This window comes from Myotis davidii, unplaced genomic scaffold (assembly GCF_000327345.1).
Source record: "Myotis davidii unplaced genomic scaffold, ASM32734v1 scaffold169, whole genome shotgun sequence".
Taxonomy (NCBI): domain Eukaryota; kingdom Metazoa; phylum Chordata; class Mammalia; order Chiroptera; family Vespertilionidae; genus Myotis; species Myotis davidii.
The window spans coordinates 2597333-2609558 of NW_006383005.1; the positions used below are offsets into that span (position 1 = coordinate 2597333).

Genomic DNA, 12226 nt, shown 5'->3' on the forward strand with positions numbered 1-12226 from the left:
CCGAGATGAGGGGCTCCCTCCCTCCTGGGGGGCCCATAGCAGCCCTGCTTCTGCCCTCCGCACCCTGGCTGAGCCTCCTCCTCCTGCGACTGACCGCCCTTCAGTGTCTGGAGACAGAGGCCTTGTCCTTGCCTCAGCACTGCCTTCCCTTGTCAGCACACAAATGTTAGCTGCATGAATTGGCGTCTGGACTCCAAGGGATCATTTCAGAACGGTTCCAGTTTGAGGGACCCTCAGAGCTTCCTTTGCTGTGTCCCTTCCTGTGACAGCTGGGGAATCTGGGCCTCCGAGCCAGCCAGGCCCTTGCCCTGGTCACACCGAGGGTGGAAACAGTGCCCAGAAAGGGAGCTAGGACCTGACTTCCTGTTTCTGCCTGCTCTGCTCACCTTGGGGCCGGGGCGGGGCTGGGCCTACTCCCTCTTTTGGGGTCAGTGGTGAGGGAGCCCGCTGCTCCATCCAGGCCCCATCACTCCTCTTCCCCCCCAGAGGCACCACTTCGCTCAGGCCATCGCCATCCTCAACACCCACGGCTGCAACATCTTCGACCACTTCTCCCGGAAGGTAATGGGGCCCGGGTGGGGGCGAGGGGATGGGAGCCAGGAGTTGGCTCAAAACAGGAGAAGGGGACTATGGGTGGAGGCTCCTCAAGGCCAGGAACGGGCGGGGGTGTCTGGCAGGAGGCCATGACATCTCCCTCCCGGCACCCAGGACTATCAGCGCATGCTGGACCTGATGCGGGACATCATCCTGGCCACGGACCTGGCCCACCACCTGCGCATCTTCAAGGACCTCCAGAAGATGGCTGAAGGTGTCTGCCTTTAGCCCTGGCCCTTGGGGTTGGGGAGGAACCCCAAGAGGGGGATTCGCTGGAGAGCATCAACCACCAGGCAGCCCCAGCCCCAGCCTCTTGGCTCCCATCCAGGATGCCACATTCCCTGGACCACTTTGGGGCGGGGCCTGAGGACCTTGTCCTCAGAGAGAGAGCACCAGGAGGCTGACCCCTCCTCTTCCCAACAGTGGGCTATGATCGAACCAATAAGCAGCACCACAGCCTCCTCCTCTGCCTCCTTATGACCTCCTGTGACCTCTCTGACCAGACCAAGGGCTGGAAGACCACAAGGAAGATTGCAGTAAGGACTGCCCCTCCCTGGGAAGATGCAGGCTTCAAATCCTGCCTGGCTCTGAGTGGCTCCTGCACCTGAGCACCCTTTCTGTGCTGAGCGTAGCCTGGCCTTGTTTGGGGGAAATGGAAACCTAAACCACCTCAGGGTGACAGATGGAGGGATTCAGAGAGGGGCATGGACTTGCCCAGTGTCACACAGCAAGTCAGTGGCTGGTGGAAGGTGGGCCAGAACCCAGCCATTCCTCCCCGTCTGGGGCCATCCACCTGACGGCTGGGGATGGTAAGGACAGGCCCTGAGGTGGAGCTGAGGGAGACCTCAGTGTGCCTCCTTGGGAATGGGCTGTAGAGGAGCTTGAGTGGATGGATCCCACTCACAGGATGTAATGAGGGTTTTGGCCTTTCAGGAGCTGATCTACAAGGAGTTCTTCTCCCAGGGAGATTTGGTACGTGGGGAATGACCTCAGGGCGCCCAGGTTGCGGGTGGGTTCCTGGCCTGGGGCTGGGAGGGGCTGGGTTAGCCCCATCCTGGTGCCTAATGGCAGGCCTGATAACTTGATGCCTGCAGGAGAAGGCCATGGGCAACAGGCCAATGGAGATGATGGACCGTGAGAAGGCCTACATCCCTGAGCTGCAGATCAGCTTCATGGAGCACATTGCCATGCCCATCTACAAGTGAGGGAGCTTGTGGGGCCTCCTGGGGACTCTGCACAGAGAGGGTGGGGTGGGGCCTGGCTGTTCGAAGCCATCACAGCAGACACAGGCACTGAGCTGGGCTTGGCCCAGCCTCACTGACCCTCCCCGCTGCCTCTGGGCGCCACCGTCTCCTGTTTTACCCGGAAATGGGCCCTTCTCTTCATCCTTTATCCCCTATGGAAAGAGACCGTCACGCTTCACACTCTTATGGAAATTCTACTTGTGGTATAGCCCTAATCTTTCTTCCTGTCACTGTCTGACTTCTGACCTTTAACCCTGCCCCTGTGCACCCCCAGGCTGCTGCAGGACCTGTTCCCCAAAGCGGCAGAGCTGTATGAACGCGTGGCCTCTAACCGTGAGCACTGGACCAAGGTGTCACACAAATTCACCATCCGAGGCCTCCCGAGTAACAACTCGCTGGACTTCCTGGATGAGGAGTACGAGGTGTCTGAGCTCGATGGCACTGGGGGCCCCCTCAATGGTTGTTGCAGCCTTGACACTGAGTGAGCCACTTCCAGGGCCCTTCCCCGCCCAGGTCTCCTCCTACAAACCCTCCACTGGCCTGGCCAGATGCCCTGGGACCGGAGCCATGGGTCCTGGGTTCTAGACCACAACTTCCCATTTGACCTGGGCAAGTATTGACCTTCTGGGCCTCAGTGTTCCTGTCTGTTTAATGGAAGCAAGACTTCCAGCCTCACCAAGACTTTGTCACTTGTCCTCTGAGAGCATAGGGATGACCCAGGAGCAGGGGGCCCTGCTCTGCACCTCTGATCACACCTTGGCAAGTCCTCCCCAAGACACTCCTTCCCCGAGGCAGCCTGAACGGTTCCTCCTGGGCCCCAGTCTTGGATACCAGATTTGTACCCTTTTCCCTCTCCAGAATCCTCACGCAAGAAGGCGGGACATCTTGGTGGAGCAGAGGGTGGGTCTTAGAATCAGTCATTAGCTCTGCTGGAAGACTAGAAATAGCCACAGGTGCCTCTGAGGACCGCCACTAGACTTACGGTGAGGATGGGGTTCTGGGGGAGATGGATGCAGATCCCACGAGGAAGATGCCAGAGGGGCACTCAGTGTCCTGGGGAAAAAGGGCTCAGGAAGAACGCAGGATGGAAACCATGGGCAGGAAGGATCCCTGGGCTGGGAGACCGGCCCCTGTCGAGTCAGCAATGCTTTCTCCTGGTTGTGTGACCCTGGGCAAGTCCCTTCTGGGTGAAACAGGAGGGTGAGACAATCAGTTCTCTGAGACCCTTTTAGATAAAAATCCCATAGCTCTTTGGAGTCCTAGGAGAGGTCCTAGAATGCCCCTAACATCCTAGGGCAGATAGGGGTGGCCCCTGAGTGTACCCCCTGAGCCTGAGTCTCTCCCCTATTCCTGCAGCCAGAGAGAGACCTGGCCTCAGTCCTGGCAGGGTCCTCTCCTCTTCAAGGCCATATCCACCCATGCCCCAGGGCTTGGGAGACCCCACAGGGCCAGGCCTCTTGGGTCAGCCCGGCAGCTTCTCCCTTCTCTTTTGTTCTGTATGTGTTGTGGGGTGGGGGGAGGGGGGCCACCTGCCTTACCTATTTGGAGTTGCCTTTAGAGAGGTGTGTTTTTTTAGGACTCTGTGCAACTGTTGTATATGGTCCCGTGGGCTGACCGCTTTGTACATGAGAATAAATCTATTTCTTTTTACCACAGAGCCTGCCTACTTCTCTTGCCCCACAACTTGTTATGGTTTGGAACCTGCTCCTCTGGGCTGAATGGCCTCAGGGCTCTAGCCTTCCCTGGGGGGCTTGGGCGCCAGGCCCCTCCCTGCCCAGCCTCTGCTTTGGGCTCCCCCAGTCTGACTCTGCGCTCTTACAGAACCCAGTCTGACCAGTGGGCCCTAGGTGGGGGTGGTAGTCAGTGCCTGGCCCAAGGCTGACAGGGGACGGCTATTCTAATGTTGCCCAGCTGACAGCAGCTTCAGTGTGGACCGGCAACCCTGAATGTGTCTGCATGTCCCTCTTCCATGGCCTTTGGGCAAAGGGGAAGCATAACCTGGGTGCACATCCTGGGCCTTAATCGTCTCCCCTGCATTTGATGTCTGTCCTCAGCCCAACCTTCCCTTGAGGCCATTTAATCCTATTTCAGGCCCATGCTGTGACATATCGCTCCTTGCCATCAAATCGAGTGCACAACTCACACATATTTCCTCCCGCACACAGGCAGGCAGGACCCTGCGCTGTGGCCTAGAGCTAACTTGGTCCTTGTCCCTGATCTGGAGGGTCTAGCAGCCTCGTAGGGAAGACAGATCCAAGCTCAGATTCAGGCCATGACAACCCTATGGGACACTGACCACGGGCTCCAGGCGGGATCATCACCCTGAGAAGAACCACAGTGAGGTTTGGAAGATGAGCAGGTGTTGTTTTCCTGTGGGTAAAAGGGGGCAGGCCCTCCTGGTAGCAGAAATTGCTCATGCAAAGGCTCAGAGAAGGGCAGGCACACAGGGAATGGAGAGATGGAGGGAAATATAAGGCCAGATTAGAGGGCTTTGAATGGCAGGCTGTGGAGTTTGGCTTTATTTTGTGGGCAGTGGGGAGCCAGAGAAAGGTTGTCAGTGCGGGAGAGCTTGGGCAGGGCAGGGATCATTCTAGGGCTGTTCTCTGTGCCTTGGGCTGGGCGAGAGGGAGAGGAATTCAAGACACGTGGGATTGGCAGAACTTGGTGATCAATTGCACGGGGTGGGGGCAGAGGAAGGACTGGGAGGTACCCCAGAAGGTGGGTCCATGTGGCCTCCGTCACCAGCAGCCAGGTGTTGGATGGAGCCTCTGGCAGGAGGGAGGTCCCTGGGGAGAAGGGGCGGGGCAGCTGTTTGACGGCCGAGAGGCCGGACCGGTCGGAACCGGATGGAAGGTGGGAGGCGGGGCCTGGCATTGGGCGCGACGGACGTAGGGCGTAGGGCGCGACCTTCGGCCCGAGGGGCTGCGGCTGGACGGCGGGACAAACTGCCGGAGGAGGATGGGAGTGCAGTGCTTCTGCAAGAGCCCGTGGGCAGCCCTCACCAGGTGAGAGAACAGAAGGTTTGGCCTCATGCCCTGCCTTCCCAATTTAATGGTTTTATTTTACATAAAAACTCACAAAGATTCTGTGGAGTGGCTACTATCGCCTCGTTCTGTAACCACTTGGGGTGCAGAGGTTACAGCTTGAGGTTCAGAGAGGTTAAGTAACCGTCGGAAGTTGGAGTGTGCACCCTCCTGCATGACTCCCCTGCAAGCAAGGGCTTACTCCCGGGCAGAGGGCGGAGACTCGGGACAGGGTCTCTGTCGCAGTCTCTGCGGGACTGTCGTGGGACGTAGGAACGATGAGCAAGTGGATGGAGGCGCCAGAGGAGGATCTGGGCTCGGTCGCGTGTGCGCGTCTTGAAGAGGGCGGACCGGGAGATCGGGGGTGAAGAGGATGGGGCTTGTAGTGCAGCCCTTCGCCACCAGGTGGCGCCCAACTCCTGTCCTCACCTCCCCAGAGGTGGAGAAGGGTGTGTAGGGTGTATTGTGGGTTCAGCTCCTCTCATACTCAAACACAGAGGCATCCTCACCCGGACACATACCCACATTCTCTTTCACACGCAGATACACTCTTTATGCAGACTCCACACAGCGTACTCAGGATCCATTCTATACAGACTCCACAGGGAAAATGGAAAAGGTTTCTCAGGTTTCCCCTTTGGCTGCTCTCTGAACGAGACGGGGGTCCATCAGTTCTCCCCGAGTGAGACCCCCATGTCCCATGGGTTTGTCTCCCTGCTGAGTGGCCTCTCCCCGCAGAAGGATCCCTGGGCAGAGCCCCTCCTCTGGGCATGAAATAACGAGGAGAGGGCACTGTAAGGCTTGGTCCTGTGCTATGAGGCAGCAGGAGGGAGCTGAGTGTGAAGGGGCAGCAGGAGGGGCGGGGCTGAAGTTTGGATGGCGGGGACTGGGACAGATGAGGCCATTGCTGATAGACCTGGAAAGCAGGTGGGAAGGTGGGGTGAGGTGGGGGTGGGGTGCCAGGGCTGTGCACCCAAGGTCTTACTGTCCTTCCTCGCTGTTCAGTCTCCGAGGGCCCAGTCTCCTTGAAATGGGTGACTTAAGTCTGGGGGTGGGGTGGGTGAGGACTAGAGGTGGGTAAGGGAAGCCAGCTAAGGATCATTGCCTGCTATCCAATGCCTTGAAAACGTTTATCTTATAGATTTTGTCATTTTGTTATTATTTCAGGCAGGCGAGTAAATCTAGTCTTTATTACTCCATCTTGGGTGGGGGTGTAAGTCTATTTTACTAACTTTCATTGCATTACTAGTATAGTAATCCATGTATGAATATTGGTACACATCTGAATATTAATATTTTTGCCATTAGAAAGAATGATCCATGAATATTCATATATATCAAGTATTACATTGTATGAGTATCTGTACCTGTTTCTATTGATGTATATCTTCAAGCTTCCATCTGGGACCATTCGTTTCTACCTGAAAACACCCTTGCAGTATCTCCTTTCGTGCTGGTCTGCTGCTGATGAATTCTTCTGGTTTTTATTAGTTTGAAAACATCTTTGTTTCTCCTTTATTCTTGAATGTTTTGGGAGCGGCTGAATTCTAGGTTAGAAAGGATTTTCTCCTTGTACTTGGGAGATAACGTTCTGTCCTCTTTTGACTACCGTGGTTTCTGATGAGAAGTCTGCTGTCAGCCTTGTTATTGCTCCTTTGAAAGTAACGCATCTCTTTCTCTGGCTGCTGTTAAGATGTTATCTGTTTTTTGGTTTTCAGCAGTTTTATCACGATGTGTTTAGGTATGGTTTTCTTAGTATTTATCCTGCTTGTGATTCATACTGTGTCTTGAATCTGTGGTGATTTTCTCTCTCCTTAATTCAATTTTTATTAAATGTAGATAAGCATACTTCCTATATCCCCACAGCATGCTAAGAAATTTCTACAAAATGTTACTGAAATCTTGTGATAACAAGAGAGAAATAGTGATGCAGAGATGGGGGAAATATATAGATTTAATTCTCACCCGAGGATATTTTTTCCATTGATTTTTAGACAGAGGGAAAGATGACGAGAAATATGGATGTGAGAGAAACACATCGATTGGTTGTCTCCTTCACAAACCCCAACCAGGGTCCCGACAGGGGAGGAGCCTGCAACCAAGGTACGTGCCCTTGACTGGAATCAAACCCAGGACCCTTTGGTCCGCAGGGCAAGGCTCTATCCCCTGAGCCCAACCAGCTAGGGCGAGATGGGGGTAATATTTTAAATCAGTCATTAGATTCTCATCCTTGAGGTTCAAACTCACACCCCTCCTCGGGAGAGGAGAGGATCACCAGTGGTGGTCTCTCTCCTTAGCTTCTGCTCTATAACCAAGGATTACCCTTGACCAGAGGTCCCTACCTGGAATCAAGACTCTCCACCCTCTGTCTGGTGGCTGATAAGAAGGGAAAACGACTTTTTATCTGTCTCTGTGGTTTATTTTGTCTCTCAGCAAACACTTATGTTTTAATGATAATTTAGTATTTCATTGTTTAGAACTTCACCCTATCAGAATAGGGTTTTAGATTTACCATTGAAGGGATTCCCTTCAGGACAGTAAGTAGACTTCTGAGTGCTGAGTTCTAACGCAGCAGGTTAAAGAATAGCCAGTGAACAGCCAGGGTTTCTCTGCCCTGGTAGAATTCTTACTCTTTGCTTTGACCATTAGGCTTCAAGTGCATCTGTATGAGGTGTTAGGGAGGCATCAGGGAGCAACCTTCATGCTTATATCTCTATCTCTACCAGAGCATTTGCTCTTTCAGTGGTGAACCAAAATGGAAGCACTTTGGTTCTTGGCCTGGGTCACCATGCTCACCAATCTTTGCAGCCGGGTGAACCCTCTGTGATCTGACCCAGCTCACTGGTTCATGTGTGTTTCCTGATTTCTAGATACAATCATCTAATTGCCCAATCCCTGTAGATTGCCTCTCTGTGTTATAGAGGCTGGAAATTGAAGTAACATTTCCCATGCTCCACTGCAGCTTGTGTTTCATGTGTAACCTGGGCTCCATGTAGAAGGTGTCCCTGAGAAGACCTGGGGGTGGAAGTACACAATGGGCATGATGACTGCAGGCAAGAAGATAATATCACCTAGAAAGCAGCTATGATGGAGGTGTCTCGGTGTTCTAGGGGCACCCAAGATAGAGTTTCTAATAGCCCCTCACATAGGCGCCCAGCAACAGATGACAGGATGGTAATTTTCTATTAGAAAATTCCCCTGGTGTGTTGGGCATTTTGGCTGGCTGCATTGTCCCTGACCTTCAGCTGTGTAGCACTGAGCCCCATTCTTTTCTCCTTCTACCTAAACCTGTGTAGGTTATGGCTTGTATAGCTAAGAACCTCAACTAATAGTTCTCTTGAAGCACTGATCCCATTGCTCAACATCCCCCAATAAAATGTAAGCTCCTTGAGGGGACAGACTAAGACTGGCTTATTTCTATATCCTTAATACTTATCACAGAGCCTAAGACAGAGAAGGCACTCAGCAAAAATGTATTGACTGCTAAATGAAATGTTAGTCATAACAGTATACATCCAATCCAGTCTGGCTGGTGTGGCTCAGTGGTTGAGTGTCGACCCATGAACCAGGAGGTCACAGTTCAATTCCTGGTCAGGGCACATGCTCACATTGTGGGCTCGACCTCCAGTAGGGGGCATGCAGGAGGCAGCTGATAGATGATTCTCACCATTGATGTTTCTATCTCTCTCTCTCCCTCTCCTTTCCTCTCTCTCTGAAATCAATAAAAACATATTTAAAAAAAAATTAAATCTGCCCTGGCCGGTTTGGCTCAGTGGATGGAGTGTCGGCCTGTGGAGTGAGGGGTCCCGGGTTCGATTCAGGTCAGGGGCACATGCCTGGGTTGTAGGCTCGATCCCCAGTGGGAGGCATGTGGGAGTCAGCCAGTCAATGATTCTCATCAATGTTTCCATCTCTCTCTCCCTCTCCCTTCCTCTCTGAAATCAATAAAAATATATTAAAAAACAAATTAAATCCAATCCAGGTGACTCCATCCTCTGAGGAGTCTGGGGCAGGCCTGTACATCTGGAGTATCTCAGTAGTGATCATGGACATGCAAGCGTTGCCTCATTCAACTAGAGAAAATAGTCTGCTCAGTAAAACCAGGCCTGCGTGACGAACTGTCAGGCCTCCCATCAGAGGGATCATGTTCACAGTGGAATCATGCTTGCGTGACCAGTGCGGAACATCATTGAAAACCAGCTGGCTTCCAGAACGCTGACCGGCAGGTTCCAGGATGCAAAATCATATTCACCTTGAGGGGACATATGAAAGTAGGACAGAGAGAAATAACCAAATTTATATTATATCATCAAATCAATTTTAAAATATCACCAATAGAAAAGTTCTCCCTAAAGAAATGTCACCCAAAACTGCCCCTGAATACTCATTTTCATCTCTTCATGTGAGCTGGGTCCTCTTAGTGACCAAACACAGGCCCCCAATGTTGTGTTCTCTCTTATTATCTCAGTTTTTTTCACGACACTCTTCTAACTTGCTAGATGGGTTTACATGGGCCCTCTTGACAGCTGGCATCTATCCCACCAAGGGAAGCCGTTGGGCAGTTGAGTGCAGTGGTTAAGGCTGTGGTGTCAGGCACCTGGGTCAAGCCTCCTGCTGTGTGACTTTGTGTAAGGCACTTACCTTCCCTGCGTCTCCGTTTACTCATCTGTAAATGGGGAGGAATAACAGACTTTCTTGAGGTGGTTGTGAGGATTCAATGCGAAGCGCGAGAGCCACTGTGAAAGCCGCCAGCTGTCTGCATTGCAGGGCTTCCTTAGGGTGCATTTCTGGGGATAAGGAAGCGTAACTTCATCTTTGGCGAAACCTGAGGGGTCAGAGGAGCAAGCAGTCCCAGGAGGAAGCCTCAGACACAGGAAGGGCAGGTTCAAAAGAGTTGGAAAGAGGTAACTGACATCCTGGGTTCGTGTGCCCGAAACGTATATTTTCAAGCCCTGACCCCTGGTGTCTGTGAATTGACCTTATTTGGAAATGGGATCTGTGTAGATGTGATTATGTTGAGGTCCTTATAAAAAGAGGGAAATTTGGACCTCGAGACACACAGGAAGAAGGCCATGTGAAGACTGAGGCAGAGATCGGAGTGATGCTACCACAGGCTAAGCAATGCCAATGATGGCCAGGAACCATCAGAAGCTAGGAGAGAGTCAAGGACAGATCATCCTCTAGAGCAGAGGTTCTCAACCTTGGCTGCACATTAGAATCACCTGGGAATCTTTAAAATCCTGATTTCTGGGCCTCATCCTCCGGAAATTTTGTTTCTTTGTTATGGGGGCGGGGGAGCACAACATGAGTAACAAAGAAACAGAATTTCCGGAGGATGAGGCCCAGAAATCAGGATTTTAAAAAGATTCCCAGGTGATTCTAATGTGCAGCCAAGGTTGAGAACCTCTGCTCTAGAGCCTTCAGGGAGAGCCTGGCCCTGCCAAAACTGTGATTTCAGACTTCTGGCCTCCAGCACTGTGAGATGATACATGTCTCTTGTTTGAAGTCACCCAGTTTATGGTGCTTCGTTTCAGTGGCCCAAGGAAACTAACACTATAGATGAGGCCAGAGAGAGGTCACATCGGACAGATGGACTGGAGGGAAGAGGGGACACAGCTGACCATCATTTTCCAGATTTGGTGTCTTGGGTCCAGTTGGCAGGACAGTCCAATCACTGAAGACCATCTGGGACATACACACAAAAGCCTGGCCCCTTGCTGCAAGGTGGGGTGACTCCTCAGTGCAATCTGCGATTTGTGCTCCAAACGCGCCTTCCCCATCAGGCCAAGGCTAGAGTTACCTTAGACCACCTCTATCTTCAGCTCCCTCTTTCCTATCCTGCCTGTCTCCTTCCTTGCAGGTGGTTTCTGACAAGCACTCCCATCCCTGTCAGCCAGGTGTGGTCACCATCACTTAGAGTGTTCATCACATGCTTCCCCGGCCCAGCTGTGCTGGCTGCTAGGGGTGGTGTTGGTGTAGAGGCATTAAGGCAGGACCCTATCCCGAGGGAGCACACAGTAACCTGGGTAAAATGTTAATTGATTAACCAGCTAGTTAGTTAATTAAACACACATTTATTGAAAACATCCTTTGTGCTGTCCCTGGCTGAGCACTGGAAGGGCTGCAGAGCAATCAACAAAACCAGACACCAAGCTTATAGACTAGTTGAGGGATAGACACCAATCAAACAAACTCACAAGTGAATGTAAAACTGCAGCTGGGCCAACTGGGCTGTTAAGGAAAAGTAGACGGTGTTACAAGAGCCTCTAACAGGGGGATTTGATGTGGTCAGGTGGCCAGGGGTGTCTTACCAGAAGAAAAGCTGCCTGGGCTAAGACCTGAGATGAGTAAGAATTAACCAGGCAAAGAGGGAGAGGGGACAGTATGTACGAAGATCACCTGGCAGGAGGAGCACAACAAGAAGGAGGGACTTCAGGAAGATCAGTGGGGGTGAGGTGGTGTGGTGTGGGGTCGGGGGAGAGTGGCTAGGACAGTATGATGAGGCAAGCAAGGGAGGCAGTGGCCAGGCAGTGGGCTTTATCCCAAAAGGAATGAACATTAAAGGCTTTCAGTAGGCAGGTGACCTGGTCAGAAACAGACAACTACTCTGGCTACAGCACGTGGTGGAGACTGGAGGATGGATTCCGGGCTGTGGGCAGACCCATTAGGGAGCTCTTGAGCAGTTCAGGTGAGGACGTGGCCAAGGTCACAGAGGATGGAGAGAAATGCACAGATTTGAGAGATACCGTTGATGGTGGGCTGGATATGATGTGTGGGACGGGGAGAGAGGGGCTGATGGTGATTCTTAGTTTTCTGGTTTGTGCAGGTGGATATACACTGAGTGGCCAGATTATTATGACCACCTGACATTTGTAGGCAAATTAGCTATAATTTTGCGCTGAAGTTGCTAGAGGGCCAGACCATTATAAATAGGGAAGCAGGTTGTTTACCACGACAGTAGAAGTGATTTTTTTTTCTGAAGATATAGGTAAACAACGTGATTTAACAGCCTTTGAACGTGATTAAAATCAATAAATCTTAATAAAAATGAGCTCCATTATTTATATTAATATTCCACTATTTATATTTTGAGGTAAAGATCAGTTATAATTAAGATAAAAAAAATTGGGTTTCCCCTAAAAAAATCAAGATTCTGAAATCAAGCAAAATTTAATTACTGTGGTCTCAGGTACAGGATTAAATGCCCATAAATGAATAAAATTTAGTGTTTTCCAGTTAGTTTGCATACTTTACATTCATCTTTGTTTACTTGCATTCCATTGATATTTTATTTTGAACTTGTACAAGGATTCAGGCAATACTGTGATGACAACTGCAAGGAGTTTCTTTATCTAGTTGGAAATC

General features: G+C 51.5%; 2 protein-coding genes across 2 annotated transcripts in view; one reads left to right on the top strand and one right to left on the bottom strand.

Moving 5' to 3' along the window:
- Nucleotides 1-3493, top strand: part of PDE2A (phosphodiesterase 2A) — a 70781-nt gene extending 67288 nt beyond the window's left edge. Inside the window, exons 27-32 of the mRNA XM_015557478.1 lie at nucleotides 487-561; nucleotides 709-808; nucleotides 1018-1130; nucleotides 1528-1566; nucleotides 1689-1795; nucleotides 2113-3493. Of these exons, the coding sequence (XP_015412964.1) occupies nucleotides 487-561; nucleotides 709-808; nucleotides 1018-1130; nucleotides 1528-1566; nucleotides 1689-1795; nucleotides 2113-2323 (645 nt within the window). The 3' untranslated portion in view covers nucleotides 2324-3493. The remainder of the gene's footprint in view (nucleotides 1-486; nucleotides 562-708; nucleotides 809-1017; nucleotides 1131-1527; nucleotides 1567-1688; nucleotides 1796-2112) is intronic.
- Nucleotides 3494-9519: 6026 nt separating this feature from the next.
- LOC102773420 (T-cell ecto-ADP-ribosyltransferase 1-like) overlaps nucleotides 9520-12226 on the bottom strand; it is a gene marked incomplete at its 5' end in the record, with an annotated part of 20775 nt that continues 18068 nt past the window's right edge. Inside the window, one exon of the mRNA XM_006777976.1 lies at nucleotides 9520-9686. Within this exon, the coding sequence (XP_006778039.1) occupies nucleotides 9520-9686 (167 nt within the window). The remainder of the gene's footprint in view (nucleotides 9687-12226) is intronic.